Below are 20,585 nucleotides of genomic sequence, written 5' to 3' on the forward strand. Positions count from 1 at the left end.
CACGTATCTGAAACCCTCCCTCCTACACCATCCCTGCAACCACATGTTTAACTGCACTCTCTCCCTGTTCCTCAACTCGCTATCACGTGGCACCGGCAACGTACCAGAGATGACCACATGTTTTGTCTTGGCTCTCAGCTTCCAGCCCAGCTCCAGAAATTCCTGCTTTAAATCCCCGTCCCTTCGCTTACCTATCTCATTGGTACCAATGTGTACCACGACTTGTGACTGTTTTCCCTCCCCCTTCAGAATCCAGAAAACACGGTCTGAGACGTCACGGACCTTGGCATCCGGTAGGCAACATACCATCCGTGAGTCTCTTTTGCTGCCACAGAACCTCCTATCTATCCCTCTAACTAACGAGTCCCCAATAACTATTGCCCTCCCGCTCTGCCCCTTACCCTCCCGAGCCACAGAGACGGACACAGTGCTGGAGATCCTCTCACTGCGGCTCACCACTGGTATGTCATCCCCCTCAACCGTATCCAAAGCGGAATACTTGTTGCTAAGGGGAACGACCACCGGAGATCCCTGCACGGACTGCTTCCTCCCAGCCCCTCCCACCGTCATCCATCTGTTTTCATTCCTCGGAGTAACTGTATTCCTAAAGCTTCTGTCTATGGCCACCTCTGCGTCCCTAATGATCCTAAGTTCATCCAACTCCAGCTCCAGTTCCCTAACACGGTTTTGGAGGAGCTGCAGATGGGTGCACTTCCCACAGATGTAGTCAGCAGGGACACTGTCGTCGTCCCTCACCTCAAACATAGTGCAAGAGGAACATAGCACTGCCTGTACACCCATCCCCTCTAGATACCTTGCCAGTACCAGGTAGAAACAGCAAAAATGAATTAAACTCACCCCTGCTCGCCCTTTCTGCCTAAGCCCTGTGAGCCAAAGCCTTATAGCTCACACTCTGCTTCCCACTCACTCCACAGCCCGCTCCCGACGCTGCCCGCTGTATACTGCAGCCTACCTTTTATACTTCGCGCGCTTAAAAAACCCTTCCCAGACTCCTTAGCAGCCCACTTCCAGTTTTCACTTTAAACTTAAAATTCTACTGCAAAAGTAAAGGCCAAAAAAAAACACACACTAGCTGACTAATTAAATAAATAAACAATTCAATTAATCTCTCACCAGCACTGCTGCCTCCAATCACTCCCTCTCAGCTTGCTCCAGTGGAACAAGTAAATATTGAAGACCAAACCAAGAAAGGCTTGATACCCAAGGTTTAGCCAACCACGCCTAGGCATGCACCAATACATATTTCCCCCTACTCCAATAACACCAGAGCCACCAACGACAGGAAAAAAGAACCCAGTCTTTTCCACGATACATGATCTGTCTTTAACTACATAGGAGACAAGCAAGGATTCCTTAATCTCAAAATAACAAAAATACAAAAGAAAAATGCTACACCAATAATTCTAATGAGGGTTTTCCTCCCCCACAATGAGGACTTCCAAGGCAATTCAAACCACCTCTATGGTTGACCAAACCACCTACTCACTTACCCTGCTGTGGCGCCAATCACTTTATCTATAAATAAAGTGAAGGGCACCAAAAAATTCTCCCTCAGTGTCAATGCAAGGATTACAGGTAAATGATGCACAACCCTCATTTCATACAACCAACTCAGCATGCTCCCCAATAGAGAGAAGGAGACGTACAAACAATACCCAAACAAGGAAATGTCTCCATATTGCAAACACTAAAACCCAAGAACCAAAATGTAAAGTTTATTTATTAGTGTCACAATGACTTACATTAACACTGCAATGAAGTTACTCTGAAAATCACCGAGTCAGCACACTCTGGCACCTGTTCAGGTAGATTGAAGGAGAATTCAGCTTGGTCAATGCATCTAACTAGCATTTCTTTCAGACGATGGGAGGAAACTGGAGCATTGGAGGAAACCCACGCAGACACGGAGAGAACATGCAGACTGCACGCAGACAGTAATCCAAGCTGGGGATTGAACCCAGGTCCCTGGTGCTGTGAAGCAGCAGTGCTTACCACTGTACCACTGTGCCCCTTGATTTGAAACATACCAGAAGCAGGATCCACCCCACTGCCCCAGTACCACACATCAAAACCAAGGCTGAATGCAAACAGTACACTTATTAAAAAAAAGCCTCCCTCTTTCCACCATTGGAACACACCAACGGACGAATACCATTAAAGAGAAAAAATGGACAATCTTGATTTTTGCAGTATAGCATGAGGAGGCAACAAATCCTCTTGTGCTCATATATCATACATCCTTGTCAACATACCACTAAGTCAGGAATATAATCACAAGGGAACAAAGTTCAGGATTAATGATGAACTGCAGGATAATATAACCACCAGGGAGCTTGAAAAGACCAAAGCCATGACAGAATAATCAAGCAACATCCAGGATCCATCCAGAGTTTCACCAAAGCCTTTGAGCCTCCACTATGTCATTGTTCTGAAGCCCCGGCAAAAAGAAAACCTAGGCCCTGGTGGGTGGCGAAGATCCGTCACATCCGACTGCCTCCAACTCTTGTCGATGAACACTGAGAACAAGACAAAGTCAGACCAGTTGTCAGAGTCTTCGACCAACCCCATGCCTCGAAAACTAGATACAATGTACTCCATCAAACCTGAAATGCCCAGCCTTCAAATCAAGACTGTGAAAGCATGGCAGCCAGTTCTCAAATTCAGCCAGAAAATCACCCCCAGCTCCCCTTGGGAGACCAGACACACTGATATTCCTTCTCGGGCACTATCTCCCCAAAACCACCAGGATGTTTGACATATCATGAGGCAGGATTTCTAAGGACTTGAACGTGAGCCCTCACCAAGGAAACTGCCCTTTCGACTAACAGGATTCCCTTCTCCACTTCATCCATTGTCTTTAGGATATCTCACAGTTCATCAATGTCTCACTGGCACCAATAATCTGTGCCAGTGAGTCGACACCATCATCCACAATTTCACTCACAATGGCAGTCAGCATCTCAATATATATATGGCATCACGGAAGTGTAAGCCTGCTCAGCAGCGAAACCTTCACAGCAAAGGGTCCCAAACCGGCTGTCTCCCACTGCCTCTATCAAACAAAACTTTTCTTGACTTATATCAGCTCCCATTGCAAGATTTTAACCAAAAAGTTCTAGGAATGTAGCACAGATTATACACATCAGGATCAAATAATTATGGGTTGTGCATCAGGATAATAAAAAGGATTAAAAGATGAGTCATGTCAGCCACTCCCATGCTTATATCATGTGACCCACCCTCCTAGGCTCTTCGAAGTAGAATGTTTTGTTTATTGTCACAAGACATTATGGGCGGAATTTTATGGCCGTTTTACACCCCCTTTGCGGCGGGAAAATGTCATAAAATCTGGCGTAAAGCGGATCGCGCGATTGGGGTCGGTTTCGCGACCGGCACGATTTTACGACACTTCTGGTGTGGTCAGCCTCTTCCTGGAAATGGATGAGAGACAGATTAGTTTATTTAAATTTACTAAAATCGTGTTTTGCATGTGTTTAGCGAGCCCAGCGCTCAATCGTCCCGGCTCAGTTGTCTTTATGGCCTCGCCAGCAGAGGTTCTCTCTGGCGAAGAAAACACCTGCTCCCCATGAACGGGGAACAGTCGTGTTGGCCTCATCAGTGGAACCGGAGGCCATCGAGGCTCCTGCGGAGGCTGAGTGCAAGACGGGGGTGCCCCTTTGGCAGTGCCAAACTGGCAGTGCTGCCCTGCCACCTGGGCAATGCCAGCCTGACACATGGGCAATGCCCATTGGGCACCTGGGAAATACCCACTAGGCAGTGCCGGGGTGGGGCCAATGGGGGTGGGACCTTTGGGTGTGGGTCAATGGGGCTGGAGCCTATACGGGGAGGGGGCCCGCTGCCACTTTGCGTGCAATCAGTGGGGGAGGGCTGCAGGGCCTTTTGATGGGGAAAGGCGGCGAGGCGCGATCGGTGAGGGAGGGAGGGTGTCCGTAATCGGTGGGGAGAGAAGGGGTCCGCGATCAATGCAGGAGAAAGGAGATCCGCGATCGGTCTTGGTGGCGGGTCGCAATCGGTCTGAGCGGCACGGCCTGCAGCTCGGGCCGTAGGCCGCCATGATTGTGGGTGGGGTTGCTGTTTGAGGCTGCCTGCAGTAGCAGAGGCCTGACAGCTCTCGCTGTCTGTCAGACCCCTGCTACTGTTAATGCGCATATGCAGCATCAGAGGTCTGTACATGCACAATACCTCCCTCTACAGGCTGTCTGGTGAGTTAAGCCCTGCCCATAGCTTCTCTGGCTAGAAACTGACTGGTCCATCTTTTTCGAGACAAAGTGCTTAAGATTGGGCATGAAAACTAGCCCACAAAACGGATCTGGAACTCTCCCATTTTCAGACTAGCTGGACACTTAGAAAAAAATCTCAGAAGATTCCGCCCTATGAGTTACTTTATTCATTTATTCATTCGCGATGTGGGCATCTCTGGCTAGACCTGCGCTTATTGCCCATTCCTAATTGCCTTTGGGAATGTGGTTAGGAGCCACTTCTTGAATCATTGCAGTTCATGTGTTGTAGGAACTGCCACAATGCTGTTGGGAAGGGAGTTTCAGGATTTTGGACCAGTAACATAGAAATCATAGAAACCCTACAGTGCAGAAGGAGGCCATTCGGCCCATCGAGTCTGCACCGACCACAATCCCACCCAGGCCCTACCCCCACATATTTACCCACTAATCCCTCTAACATACACATCCCAGGACTCTAAGGGGCAATTTTTAACCTGGCCAATCAACCTAACCCGCACATCTTTGGACTGTGGGAGGAAACCGGAGCACCCGGAGGAAACCCACGCAGACACGAGGAGAATGTGCAAACTCCACACAGACAGTGACCCGAGCCGGGAATCGAACCCGGGACCCTGGAGCTGTGAAGCAGCAGTGCTAACCACTGTGCTACCGTGCCGCCCGTAACAGTGAAGGAACAGCAATATGAAGTGGGAGAAATGTGGGTGGGAGAGAGCAGGATTCTCCATCCCGATGCTAAATGAAGTGTTGGCTAAAAATTGGGCTTGAAAATTATGCAAACCCACTCACTGTGATACAATTAGTGGGGTGGGTAGCCCATTCAGCAGCCTCCTGCCATACAACCGCTTCCTTCGTGGGAAATGCACCAGGTGGGCTTTGGTGCTGGTAATGACCTGCGTGGACTTGGCATGTTGGACCCCAAAGGGGGATCAAGGGGATAGGTCTCATGGTCAAGTGCCCTCTTCCCATCGAGTCTGCACCGACCACAATCCCACCCAGGTCCTACCCCCACATCCCTACATATTTACCCACTAATCCCTCTAACCTACGCATCTCAGGACACTTGTCTTACAAGTTTATGCTCTGGCACAAGATCACAGTGAGCAGCAGCCCTCTGCTGCTGCCAGGCTGCAGAGGAAGGGTTCCCTAAGCATCCTGGGTGTTGGGTGAGTTCTGGCTGGGAGCAAAGGTTTGATCTCCCTGTGATGGCGGCCTATGGCTAGACTACCCCATCTAGCTCTGGCAGACCTGCAGATCATCCCAGGTATTTCAGACAATCTTCTGCTCAACATCTTAATTCCTGCCTGTAATCAGTGAGAACTTTGGAGTGCCCTGATCACTTTAATCTCCATGGCCCCTAGTGACTTTCCAGGCTTTTAAATCACAGCAGCACTTCATTTTGCATCTGGAGTTTCCCTTTCTCTCCCTCAGAAGCTGCAGGCGTGAGCACAGCCCATTGAAGTTCTCTGACAAAGAGGAGATAACACTTTTACTGTGGGGAAGGGCGTTTCCTTCTCCAAAGCAGTTCACTCATCCCTATTCCATTCACACAGCTTTTATTTGAAGCCTCTGAACCTTCTTAGAAAGATTTGTGCCTTTAAAATACGTTCCAACCCTTTGAAAACATTTGGTTCCAATCAATTTCAGTTCTTTTATCTCTTTTTTGATTGACAGGTTAATGGTTTTCTACCCAGCTTCCAGTCAGCTGTGTTTATTTGCCTTTCCCTTCATGTTTCTATTCATCTCAAATATATTAATTGTTCTTAACTGCAATGTTTACACAAAAAGGAAAGTGAAAAGCATTTAGCTGGTTTCAAGTTGCCTGCAACTGTGACTTTTTATTTTATTAATACATCCTACTCATCTCAGACAGTGTTGGCTTTTATTCTGCTATTAACTCCTGCTTTAGTCTTTAATATTATCATTATCACTCCCTTTGTATTGTACTCCAAGATATCTTGGTCATTTAACGTCTCCTGATCTTCAGCCTATCCATGACCTTCTATTTAGCCCTGCCTGTTCTCCCCCTATTTTTATCAGCATTAAGCCCATCACATTTCTACCTCTCTCTAGTTCTGATGAAGAGTCATGTTAGACTCAAAACATTAGCTCTGTTTCTCTTTCCACAGATGCTGCCAGATCTGATGCTGAGCTTTTGTAGCATTTTCTGTTTTCATATCAGATTTCCAGCATCTGCAATTTTTTTGTTTTTATTTAAGACAAATCATGTGCTTTACTCCTCAAGAGGTGAGAAGCACAGAAATGGAGTAGGAACCCCAGTAATCAAAAGATACAGGGAGTTACTGGCCAATCTTAGAAAGGGATTGAGATCACAAAAAGCCTATTGATCTGGTTCATAGAAATCATAGAAACTCTACGGTACAGAAAGAGGCCATTCGGCCCATCGAGTCTGCACCGACCACAATCCCACTCAGGTCCTACCCCCACATCTCTACATATTTACCCACTAATCCCTCTAACCTACGCATCTCAGGACACTTGTCTTACAAGTTTATGCTCTGGCACAAGATCACAGTGAGCAGGAAATAGAGACATTTTATGATGATATCTTTTAGGTATTATGATCAAATCAAATCAACTGATATGATAATTGTAATGGGCAACTTAAACATTAAAGTTGGTGAAGGACTTCAGAAACACATTTCAGTCAACGTGGCCTTGGGTCGAGAAATGAAAGAGGACAGAGACAATTTAATCCAGAAAATCATCTGATAGTAGCAAACATCTTTTTAAGCAACCAAAGAAAATTGTACACTTGGAGAAATCTAGGCAATATGTATAGAAATCAAATAGATTATGTGAAGGTGGAATAAAGTTTTTGAAGCAGTAATGAAAAATGTTCATAAGTATCCCAGCTACCCCAACTTATATTCATAAGTATCCCAGATCATTTATTCCATGTGGCAAAATTTAAGATGAAATTGAAAATACCAAAAAAGAGAAAGATGTACAACTATTTAGACCTTGACATTTTGAAGGATGAAAGCATCAGGCAATCATTCACTCTTTAAGTCGTATTTTACTTTCAGCATGAATGTCTCAGGTTTGAAGAAACAGAACAAACAAAAGTCTCGCAACAATAAATGAAAAGCAAATAGAAATACATGAAATAGAGTATGCTGTCGAGGAAATATTACCAAAACTGAAAAGAAAAAGAGACAAGGAATGGATAACAGATGAGACATTAGCAATTATGATAGAAAAGGGAAAGGAACACACCCGATTCTGAAGAAGTTTAAAAGAATGCATGTGGGCAATTTAAAGAGAAATGCTCCAATGAGGAACCAAAAATGCTGGAAAATCTCAGCACGTCTGACATCATCTGTGGACATGATGTGGAGATGCCGGCGTTGGACTGGGGTAAACACAGTAAGAAGTTTAACAACACCAGGTTAAAGTCCAACAGGTTTATTTGGTAGCAAAAGCCACACAAGCTTTCGGAGCTGCAAGAAGGGGCTTGGAGCTCCGAAAGCTTGTGTGGCTTTTGCTACCAAATAAACCTGTTGGACTTTAACCTGGTGTTGTGAGACTTCTTACTGTATCATCTGTGGAGACAGAACAGAGCTGTTGATTCAAGTCAGGGTGCATAAAAAACAAAGATAGTAAAATAATGTTTAAAAGAGATACAATCACAAAAGAAGGACAGAATATATAAGTGAATTGTGTGATGATTCAAAGACAGTCCTCAAGATATAGAGGCAAATAAAAGAACAAACATTATCATCTCAGAGGTATAGAATGCTTTGAAATTGAGTACAGGAAAAGCTCCAGGCATAAATGAAGTAACAACAGAACATTAAAAAGCTCTTGGAGAAACAGAATAAGAAGTAATTGCAGAAACTTGTGATCAACTATACACAACAGATACATTCCTAATGTAGAAAAGGAGGCCATTCAGCCCATCAAGCCTGCACTGACAACAATCCGACCCAGGCCCTATCCCCCTAACCCCACGTATTTACCCTGCTAAAACCCCTGACACGAAGAGGTAATTTACCATGGCTAATCCACCTAACTTGCACATCTTTGGACTGTGGGAGCAAACCAGGGGAAACCCACGCAGACGCAGGGAGAATGTACAAATTCCACACAGACAGTCACCCAAGGGCAGAATTGAACCCGGGTCCTTGGTGCTGTGAGGCAACAGTGCTAATCACTGTGCCACCATGCTGCCCATGTAATTCTTTAAGTTACTCACAAAACTTAAAGCAATGGAGGGCTATCATTTTAGAACTATAAGCTTAATGAGTCATCTTATTAAAGTGATCTTAAAAATCATAATAGAAAGAATAATAAGATATATGAAGCAGAAGTTGATGTAACATAGTCTGGATTTACCTGGAATGGGAGCAAGAGAGGGAATATTTAACTTAAGAACAATCTTTGATAAATATCTGGAGCAAAAACGGTAGTTGCATATGCTTCATAGCCTATGAAAATGCATTTTAATGCATTTATCGCCAAAAGCCTCAGTGTAATATTGGCAACAAAGATCTGAGATTTATTCAGAGCCTATATTGCACCAAATAGCAGGCACAAGGCTACAAGGTGAAGTTTGAAGTGAAGATAAGAATATGACAAAACAGTGAACCGACCCCAAAATAATTCAATCTATACACAGAACAGCTATTTGGAGAATTAGTGATCAGGAGAATTAGAGGTAAAAATTGGAAGCATGCTAACAACATGGTGCTTCTTACAGAATCACAAGAGAACCTTACAAAATATCATAAGTAAAATGTTAAATTTAGAATATTGATTGAGTATCAACACCAAAAAGACAAAAATAAAATAGGTCGAGAGCTCCTTATATGAGGAAGGATATATTGGCATTGGAGGGAGTGCAGAGAAGGTTCACCAGGTTGATACCGGAGATGAGGGGTTTGGATTATGAGGAGAGGCTGAGGAGATTGGGTTTGTACTCGTTGGAGTTTAGAAGGATGAGGGGGGATCTTATGGAGACTTATAAGATAATGCGGGGGCTGGATAGGGTGGAGGCGGAGAGATTCTTTCCACTTAGTAAGGAAGTTAAAACTAGAGGACACAGCCTCAAAATAAAGGGGGGTCGGTTTAAGACAGAGTTGAGGAGGAACTTCTTCTCCCAGAGGGTGGTGAATCTCTGGAATTCTCTGCCCACTGAGGTGGTGGAGGCTACCTCGCTGAATATGTTTAAAGCGCGGATGGATGGATTCCTGATCGGTAAGGGAATGAAGGGTTATGGGGATCAGGCGGGTAAGTGGTACTGATCCACGTCAGATCAGCCATGATCTTATTGAATGGCGGGGCAGGCTCGAGGGGCTAGATGGCCTACTCCTGCTCCTATTTCTTATGTTCTTATGTTCTTATGTTCATGTTTTTAGGTGTCCAGATCACCAACAACCTGTCCTGGTCCCCCCGTGCCGACACTATAGTTAAGAAAGCCCACCAATGCCTCTACTTTCTCAGAAGACTAAGGAAATTTGGCATGTCAGTTACGACTCTCACCAACTTTGACAGATGCACCATAGAAAGCATTCTTTCTGCTTGTATCACAGCTTGGTATGGCTCCTGCTCTGCCCAAGACTGCAAGGAACTACAAAAGGTCGTGAATGTAGCCCAATCCATCACGCCTCGCCAAAGCAGCCAGCATAATTAAGGACCCCATGCACCTTGGACATTCTTTCTTCCACCTTCTTCCTTCGGGAAAATGATACAAAAGTCTGAGCTCACGAAGCTGACTCAAGAACAGCTTCTTCCCTGCTGCCATCAGACTTTTGAATGGACCTATCTTGCATTAAGTTGATCTTTCTCTACATCCTAGCTATGACTGTAACACTACATTCTGCACTCTCTCGTTTCCTTCTCTATGAACAGTATGTTTTGTCTGTATAGCGCATAATCATAGAAATCATAGAAACCCTACAGTGCAGAAGGAGGCCATTCAGCCCATCGAGTCTGCACCGACCACAATCCCACCCAGGCCCCACCCCCACACATCTACCCGCCAATCCCTCCAACCTATGCATCTCAGGACTCTAAGGGGCAATTTTTAACCTGGCCAATCAACCTAACTCGCACATCTTTGGACTGTGGGAGGAAACCGGAGCACCCGGAGGAAACCCACGCAGACACGAGGAGAATGTGCAAACTCCACACAGACAGTGACCCAAGCCGGGAATCGAACCCAGGTCCCTGGAGCTGTGAAGCAGCAGTGCTAACCACTGTGCTACCGTGCCGTAGCACAGTGCAATACTTTTCACTGTATGTTAATACATGACACAATAATAAATCAAATCAAATCAAAATAATAAAAGGACAAAACTAAAGGCTCTGTATCTGGATGGATATAGCATTTGAAACCAAACAGAGGAACAGCTAGTTCAAATTGAAATAAGCAAGTACAGTCTAGTCATTACAGACACATAGCTGTAGGATGACATAGACATTGATTAAGGCCTGAATATCAAAGGGTATGTGACATTTAGGAGGAACAGGAAGCTAGGAAAAGTTGGGGGTGGGGGGTGGTGAGGGCGGGTTGGCTCCTTTAATTAAAGATGATATTAACACAATACAGAGGAATGATTTAAGTTGAGGAAACCAGTATAGAGAAGTGGTTTGGGTAGGGATGAAGAATGATAAAGGAATAATTCACTTGTGGGAGGAGTGTCCAGACCACCTAACAATAACCACGCAACACAGGATGGAATATTAACAAAGAAATAATGGATTAATAGAATCAAATTGACAAGGGTAGCTGGGACATTTCATATATTGAATGTATTAATTGAATGTATTAGAGATTGTTGTTTGGGGCATTATATTGTGGTACCAGTCAGGGAACAGGCTGTTCTGGATTTGGTATTGCAAAATGATCAGGAACTAATTAATTACCTCATAGTAAAGGATCTTCTAGGAAAGAGTGGTCATAGTATGAAAAATTCAAAATTTCAGTTTGGGGACGAGAAACTGCAATCCCACACGCATATTCTGGAGTTAATCAAAGGTAATTACGTAGGCATGAGGACAGACTTCACCCTAGTGGACTGGGCAGAAATGCTAAAACGTAGGATAGTTGAAGAGCAGCAACAGTTGATTGAGGAGATATTCAATTCCTCCGAACTTAAATATATTCCAGACAGGAAGAGAGATTGTAAGAAGGGAAAAAACATTCATGGCTAAGCAAGGAAGTTAAAGACAAGTTAGTGCAAAAATTAAGGCATACCATATTGCAAAGGCCAGTGGGAAACTTTAAAAGACCAACAAAGGGTTATAGGGATAGGATTGCAGAGAAGGCTGGTTAAGTTAAGTGCCCCCTGGCACTGCCCAATGGGCAAAGTGCCAATGCCCAGGTGGCAACTTGGCACTGCCCACCAGGCATCAGGCAGTGCCAAGGGGATCTATGAGCATTGGGGGGTCCCGATGCCACTGTGCACTTGGGCTGAATGACAGGGGGAGGGAGGCCAGCGATCAGGCTTGGCCATCAGAGACTGTGTCAGCCAGCTGGGGTGGGGTCGGGGCTACAGCGGGGTGGGTTAGGACTGTGGTGAGGTGGGAGGTCGGGGCTGCAGGGTGGAGGGACGCAGCTGTTGGTGGGGGGGATCAGGAGATTGGGCCTGCGGATGGGGAGCTCGAGTCTGGCCTGGGCGTGTTTGGGGGGCCAGCAATCGGGCCATGAGGGTATGGGGGCTCAGCGATAGGGGGCCACAGGACTGGCCAGCAATCGAACTGGCTAGCAGTCAGAAGGCCGGCAGATTTGGGCCACTGTGCATGTGCCGATCTCGGTGCTGACAGATCGGCACACGTGCAGTAGCCCACTCAGCGCAATGCTGCCAGCCTCTCCAGCGGGGATAAGCCCAATCCCCAGCATTTTAACATGTATCACGCTCGTGCACTCTGCAGTGCACAGAGTGTGGGAGATTCGTTTTTAAACTCCCACTGAAAAACCCAACGGGATTTACTCCAGTTTTTACAAGAATTCCACACTTAGAATTTTTTTGGGAGAATCCCCCCGCTAGATGGGCAAAGGTAGCCCAGATTCATAGAATGTTTTCAGGACACTTTCTTAGAACAGTACGTTCTGGCACCAACCAGGCTATAATAGATCCAGTATTGACAATTAAATCAGACTAATTAATGAACTCACAGTGAAGGTGCTGTTAGGGAACAATCATATAGTCATAGAGGTCATAGAGGTTTACTGCATGGAAACAGGCCCTTCAGCCCAACTTGTCCATGCCGCTCTTTTTTTTAAACCCCTAAGTTAGTCCCAATTGCCCGCATTTGGCCCATATCCCTCTATACCCATCTCACCAATGTAACTGTCTAAATGCTTTTCAAAAGACAAAATTGTAGCCGCCTCTACTACTACCTCGGACAGCTTGTTTCAGACACTCATCACCCTCTATGTGAATAAAATGCCCCTCTGGACCCTTTTGTATCTCTCCCCTCTCACCTTAAATCTGTCCTCTAGTTTTAGACTCCCCTACCTTTGGGAAATGATATTGACTGGCTAGCTTATCTATGCCTCTCATTATTTTATAGACCTTTATAAGATCACCCCTCAGCCTTCTATGCTCCAGAGAAAAAAGTCCCAGTCTATCCAGCCTCTCCTTATAACTCACATCATCAAGTCCCAGTAGCATCCTAGTAAATCTTTCCTGCGCTCCTTCTAGTTTAATAATATCCTTTCTATAATAGGATGACCAGAACTGTACACGGTATTCCAAGTGTGGACTTACCAATGTCTTGTACAACTTCAACAAGACGTCCCAACTCCTGTATTCAATATTCTGACCAATGAATCCAAACATGCTGAATGCCTTCTTCACCACTCTGTCCACCTGTGACTCCACTTTCAAGGGGCTATGAACCTGTACCCCTAGATCTTTTTATTCTGTAATTCTCACCAACACCCTACCATTAACTGAGTAAGTCCTGCCCTGGTTCAATCTACTAAAATGCATCACCTCGCATTTATCTAAATTAAACTCTATCTGCCATTCATCAGCCCACTGGCCCAATTGATCAAGATCCCGTTGCAATCCAAGATAACCTTCTCCACTGTCCAGTATGCCATCAATCTTGGTGTTATCGCAAACTTACTAACCATGCCTTCTATATTCTCACCTAAATCATTGATATAAATGACAAATTAAGGTTCCCCATGGTAGGCTATTGCAGAAAATACAGAGGCATGGTATTGAGGGTGAATTTGTGGTTTGGATCAGAAATTGGCTAGCTGTAAGAAGACAGAGGGTGATGGTTGATGGGGAATGTTCATCCTGGAGTTCAGTTACTAGTGGTGTACTGCAAGGATCTGTTTTGGGGCCACTGCTGTTTGTCATTTTTATAAATGACCTGGATGAGGGCGTAGAAGGCTGGGTTAGTAAATTTGCGGATGACACTAAAGTTGGTGGATTTGTGGACAGTGCGGAAGGATGTTGCAGGTTACAGAGGGACATATATAAGCTGCAGAACTAGGCTGAGAGGTGGCAAATGGAGTTTAATGTGGAAAAGTGTGAGGTGATTCACTTTGGAAGGAGTAACAAGAATACAGAGTACTGGGCTAATGGTAGTGTGGATGAGCAGAGATCTCGGTGTCCATGTGCATAGATCCCTGAAAGTTGGCATCCAGGTTGATAGGGTTGTTAAGAAGGCGTACAGTGTGTTAGCTTTTATTGGTAGAGGGATTGAGTTTCGGAGCCATGATGTCATGTTGCAGCTGTACAAAACTCTGGTGCGGCCGCACTTGGAGTATTGCGTACAGTTCTGGTCGCCGCATTATAGGAAGGATGTGGAAGCATTGGAAAGGGTGCAAAGGAGATTTACCAGGATGTTGCCTGGTATGGTGGGAAGGTCTTATGAGGAAAGGCTGAGTGACTTGAGGCTGTTTTTGTTAGAGAGAAGAAGGTTAAGAGGTGACTTAATAGAGGCATAAAAGATGATCAGAGGATTAGATAGAGTGGACAGTGGGAGCTTTTTTCCTTGGATGGTGATGGCTAGCACGAGGGGACATAGCTTTAAATTGAGGGGTGAGAGATATAGGACAGATGTCAGAGGTAGGTTCTTTACTCAGAGAGTAGTAAGGGCGTGGAATGCCCTGCCTGCAACAGTAGTGGACTCGCCAACGTTAAGGGCATTTAAAGGGTCATTGGATAAACATACGGATGATATTGGAATAGTGTAGGTTAGATGGGCTTTAGATTGGTTTCACAGGTCGGCGCAACATTGAGGACTGAAGGGCCTGTACTGCGCTGTAATGTTCTATGTTCTATGTTCTAAATAACAGTGGGCCCAGCACTGATCTCTGAGGCACACTGCTGGACACAGGCCTCCAGTTTGAAAAGCAGTCCTCTACAACCACCTTCTGGCTTCTGTCATCAAGCCAATTTTGTATCCATTTAGCTACTTCACCCTAGACCCTATGACATTTAATCTTATGCAACAACCTACCATGCGGTACCTTGCCAAAGGCCTTGCTAAAGTCCATGTAGACAACATCACCTGCACTGCCCTCATCTACCTTCTTGGTTACCCCTTCAACAAGCTCAATCAAATTTGTGAGACATGATTTTCCACTCACAAAGCCATGCTGACTGTCCCTAATCAGTCCTTGTGTCTCTAAATGCCTGTAGATCCTGTCTCTCAAAATACCTTTCAATAACTTATCGACCACAGATGTGAGGCTCACTGGCCTGTAGTTCCCAGGCTTTTCCCTGCAGCCCTTTTTAAACAAAGGCACAACATTTGCCACCCTCCTATCTTCAGGCACCTCATTTGTGACTATCGATGATTCAAATATCTCTGCTAGGGGACCCACAATTTCCTCCCTAGCCTCCCACAATGTCCTGGGATACACTTCATCAGGTCCCAGGGATTTATCTATCTTGATGCGCTTTAAGACTTCCAGCACCTCCTTCTCTGTAATGTGTACACTCCTCAAGACATCACTATTTATTTCCCCAAGTTCCTTAACATCTATGCTTTTCTCAACAGTAAATACTGATGAGAAATATTCATTTAGGATCTCATCCATCTCTTGTGGATCCGCACATAGATGACCTTGTTGATCCTTAAGAGGCCCTACTCTCTCCCTTGTTACTCTTTTGGCCTTTATGTATTTGTAGAAGCTCTTTGGATTCTCCTTTGCCTTATCTGCCAAAACAATCTCGTGTCCTCTTTTTGCCCTCCTGATTTTTCTCTTAACTCTACTCCTACACCCTCTATACTCTTCAAGTGATCAACAGTGATTAGAATATGATTGAATTTTACATTCAATTTGAGGGAGAGAAGAATGGATTTAAGACTAGAATTTTAAATTAAATAAGGGCAATTGTGAGGGCATGAAAGTAGATCGAGTTAAAGTGAACTCTCAAATTCGTCTAACGAATGCGTCAATAGAGATGCAGTGACAGACATTTAAGAGGGTATTTTAGAATACACAGAATAGATATATTGCAACAAGAAAGAAAAATTCCAAAGGAAGGTCTGCCATCTTTGGTGATCTAAAAAAAGTTAATGATAATATTAGACTCAATGAAAAAGCATTTAACTGCACAAGGATGGGTGACAGGTCAGAAGATTGGGCAGAATATAAAAAGCAGCAAAAATGACTAAAAGATTAATTCGGAGGGAAAATAAAAGAACAAGAGCTTGAGTGAGAGAAGAGTAAGACTTGGATTAATATTTTAGATTTAAATTAGAGCAATTATGAGGGAATGGAGGCAGAGCTAACAAAAGTGAACTGTTAATTTAGATTAAGGGATAGGTCAATAGAGATGCACTGGCAGAATGTATCCATTCCAACATGAAAATAAATTCCAATGGGGAAAATCCACCATCCATTGTCAACTCAAAATGTTAAAGATATTATCAAACTTAAAAAATATATAATTGTACAATATATATGTACAATATATACAATTGTACAAAGATAATTGGCAAGTCAGAAGATTGAACGGAATATATTTTAAAAAGTATTTAAACAAAACAAAAAATGCTTAAAGGTCAGTAAGAAGGGGAAAAAATTAGAGTGCAAAGAAAGCTTGGTAGAAATAGAACGAGTTTCTACAGATATTTTAAAAAGAGGAGTTAACAAAGTGAGTTTTAGACTGATGGAAAGTGAGTCTGAGGAATTAGTAATGGAAAATAAGGATATTGCAGAGGAATAGAACAGATAGTTTGCATCAATCTTCATTATAGAGGAAGCAAGTAACATCCCAGAAATAGATGTAAATATGAATTGAAAGGGAAGAAGAAACTCAAGGAAATTACAGCCACCAGGGAAGTGGCACAGAAATTTGTTGAAGCTGTGGGCTGACAACTCCTGTGGGCCAGCTGGTTTCACTCTAGGTCTTAAAAGATCTGGCTAGTGAGATACTTGATGCATTGGTTTTAATTTTCCAAAGTTCACTGGATTCAGGGAAGGTTCCATTTGGTTTAAAAATAGTCTTTATTCAAAAACGAAGGGAGGCAGAACAAAGAACAAAGAACAAAGAACAATACAGCACAGGAACAGGCCCTTCGGCCCTCCAAGCCCGCGCCGCTCCCCGGTCCAGGATTGAATCCTGAATCCAGGATCCCCGCCCAATTTTCCAGCCTATCTACATCCTAATATCCTATCCACCGAGCTGTCCCTCACAGGAAAGCAGGAAACCATAGGCAAATTAGCTTAACCTCTGTCATAGGGAAAACGTTAGATGCTATTATTAAAGACATTGTTTTAGGAAACCTAGATGAACATAGAACATAGAACTTAGAAAAGCTACAGCACAAACAGGCCCTTCGGCCCACAAGTTGCGCCGAACATGTCCCTACCTACTAGGCTTACCTATAACCCTCTATCTTACTAACTTCCATGAACTTATCCAAAAGTCTCTTAAGAGACCCTGATTACCAAAACAAAGGTAATCAGGCAGTATTGAAGGTAATCAGGCAGAGTCAACATGGTTTTGTGGAAGAAAAATAACGTTTAACCAAAGTATTGGAGTTACTTTGAAGAGGTAACATGTGTGGTTGATAAAGGGGAACTGCACCTAAACTTTCAGAAGGCATTTGATAAGGTGCCACATCAAAGGTTAGAGCAGAAAATTAAAACTCATGGTGTATGTGGTGACGTATTGGCAAGCATAGGTTAGCTAGCTAACGGGAAACAGAGAATAGGCATAAATGGGTCATTTTCTGGTAGGCAAAATGTGACCAGTAATGTACCACAGTGATCAGTGCTGAGGCCTCAACTATTTACAATTTATTTAAATGACTTGAATGAGGGGACCAGAGATATAGTTTCTAAATTTGATGACACAACGATGGATAGGAAAATAAATTGTGAATATCATAAAATAAGGCTACAGAAGGATATAGATAGTATGGGCGAAAATCTAGCAAAAGGAGTATAATGTGGGCAAATACAAAATTGTCCGTGTTGGTAGGAAGAATAAAAAAGAAACATCTTATCTAAATGGTGATAAATTGCAGAGTTCTGAGATACAGAGGGATCTGCAAGGGTAAAAGGCTCTGACAAGGGGTCATCCAGAATCGAAACATTAGCTCTGTTCTCTCTCCATAGATGCTGTTGGACCTGCTGAAAATTTCCAGAATTTTCTCTTTTTGTTGCAGAGGGATCTGGTTGTCCTACTGCATGAATCGCACAAGGTTAGCATGCAGGTACAGCAAATAATTAGGAAAGCTAATAGAATGTTATTGTTTATTGTGAGGGGAATTGATTACAAAAGTAGGGAGGTTATTCTTCAGTTGTATCATAGAATCATAGAAACCCTACAGTGCAGAAGGAGGCCATTCGGCCCATCGAGTCTGCACCGACCACAATCCCACCCAGGCCCTACCCCCACATATTTACCCGCTAATCCCTCTAACCTACACATCCCAGGACTCTAAGGGGCAATTTTTAACCTGGCCAATCAACCTAACCCGCACATCTTTGGACCGTGGGAGGAAACCGGAGCACCCGGAGGAAACCCACGCAGACACGAGGAGAATGTGCAAACTCCACACAGACAGTGACCCGAGCCGGGAATCGAACCCGGGACCCTGGAGCTGTGAAGCAGCAGTGCTAACCACTATGCTACCGTGCCGCCTTGCGGAGCATTGCTATGGAGCATTGCTGAGACCACATCTGCAGTATTGTATACAGGGTTGGTTTCCTTATTTAAGGAAGGAAACAAATGCATTGGAGCAGTTCAGAGAAGGTTTATTAGAATCATATCTGGAATGGGTGGATTGTATCATGACGAAAGATTGTTTGCACAGGCTAGGCTTCTATCCACTGGAGTTTAGAAGAGTAAGAGGTGACTTGATTAAAATATAAAAACCTGAGTGATTGCGTGAGGATCGTACAAGACCATAACAATAGATTTCCTGGCAGCAGCATTTTAAATTGCTTTCCTGACATAAACATAAACTTTTAAAATTCTTCCATGGGAAATGGAAATCATTGACATGCCCAACATTTATTGCCCATATGAAATTGCTTTTGAAAGGTAGTGGTTTGTTGCTTTTTTGAACTGTTGTAGTCCATGTGGTGTGCATAAGCCCACAATGCTGTTGGGAAGGGAGTTCCAGATTTTTGACCCAGTGATAGTGAAAAAATTGGTAATATAGGGGTAAATTTTCATCTGTTGACTTCGGGTGGGAATTTCCAGTCTTGGGATGGGCACAGCCAGAAAATCCTACCTACAGCTTGCCCATAGTTTCAATTAAGGATGGTCAGTGAGTTGGTGGGGAACTTGCAGGTGGTGATCTTTCCATGTGTCTGTTGACTTTGTTTTTCTAGATTGTAGAAGCTACAAGTTTGGAAGATGCTATCAAACTTGGCAAGTTGCTGCAGTACATCATGTAGGCAGTACGTACTGCTGTCACTGGTGATTTATACCTTATGCCTGGTTTACTCTAGTCACCTCATGCTGATATAGCTCATTACCACTTTTTTAGTTACAAACGTACAGAACAAAGAACAAAGAACAAAGAATAATACAGCACAGGAACAGGCCCTTCGGCCCTCCAAGCCCGCGCCGCTCCCTGGTCTCAACTAGACCATTCTTTTGTATCCCTCCATTCCCACTCCGTTCATGTGGCTATCTAGATAAGTCTTAAACGTTCCCAGTGTGTCTACCTCCACCACCTTGCCCGGCAGCGCATTCCAGGCCCCCACCACCCTCTGTGTAAAATACGTCCTTCTGATATCCGTGTTAAACCTCCCCCCCGTCACCTTGAACCTATGACCCCTCGCGAACGTCACCACCGACCTGGGAAAAAGCTTCCCACTGTTCACCCTATCTATGCCTTTCATAATTTTATACACCTCTATTAGGTCACCCCTCATCCTCCGTCCTTCCAATGTGCTCATTTGTTCTTAGTTATGTTGTTGTGCTTTGAAACCACTCAGAACTTAAACAAACATGCCAAATGCAGTGTATGATCAGACTGTTTGTCACAGAGCCAAAATGAACCATCCTTCTTCCTGTCTTACCCCCTGTTTTCTCTCCTTGTGTCTTCAGCAATATTTTTGCATCATTGGTTGGAGTGCCCCAGGGCACCTACACCACAAGGTCTGACCAATACCTTCCTGGCAGGAAAATCAGTGCAACACCATACAACACAAAATACAGAACATTAATGTCACAGACACAGATATGTTTCCTAGTCTCTGGCGGTCCTAACGTTGCACAACACATTTAGAGGATGATGAATGTAAATACAACTTCCTCATAGAAAACATCATTTGCGCACTTAATATCTGCATTCTTTCATTAAATGACAAAAGAGTTTGAAGGAAAATGGGAACACTTACCCCGGACAAGATTTATCAACAGAAGGAGAAGTGGAAGATGGCCATGTTTTGCTTGTGTAGCCATAGTTCTCGTGTCAGATCATCAACAGTTTGTGGTTCCACAGTAGCAGTACAGTGCAGGAAGCGGAGATCAACAACTATGCAGTGAACCACAGCATGAACATTCGCTTTAACTTTGCTTCATTTCATCATGCAGCCACATCCGTTCAACAGCATAGTTAGCAGCAGCTACACCTGCTGCATTGAAGAGTAACACATGCAGGTAAAAGAGCAGCCATCTGAAAATCTTTAATCAGACAGAATGATTTGAATTTCAAAAGTCAGTTAAAGGCTAAGTGGTAATAAAGTCCTTGAATCTTGTTTTCAGCCTGCTGAGGTGCCCTGAGCATGTGATGGCATCGTAGGTAGTGTTGTGGTCTTTCTGTGACCAGTTTCTTCCCTGTTAGCAATTGTTGGCGACTTGTGCTCCAGAACATGTCGCTCCCCTTGCTTAGCTC

General features: G+C 44.1%; 1 protein-coding gene across 2 annotated transcripts in view; it reads right to left on the minus strand.

The window, feature by feature from the left end:
* Nucleotides 1–20,166, minus strand: part of LOC144499557 (T-cell surface protein tactile-like) — a 186,250-nt gene extending 166,084 nt beyond the window's left edge. The window contains exon 1 of one of the 2 annotated variants that reach the window (XM_078221661.1): nt 20,089–20,166. In XM_078221661.1, the coding sequence (XP_078077787.1) occupies nt 20,089–20,152 (64 nt within the window). In that variant the 5' untranslated portion in view covers nt 20,153–20,166. The remainder of the gene's footprint in view (nt 1–20,088) is intronic. The other variant, XM_078221660.1, reaches the window with a different exon arrangement.
* Between the last annotated feature and the right edge of the window lie 419 nt (nt 20,167–20,585).

This window comes from Mustelus asterias, chromosome 10, assembly GCF_964213995.1.
Source record: "Mustelus asterias chromosome 10, sMusAst1.hap1.1, whole genome shotgun sequence".
Classification (NCBI taxonomy): domain Eukaryota; kingdom Metazoa; phylum Chordata; class Chondrichthyes; order Carcharhiniformes; family Triakidae; genus Mustelus; species Mustelus asterias.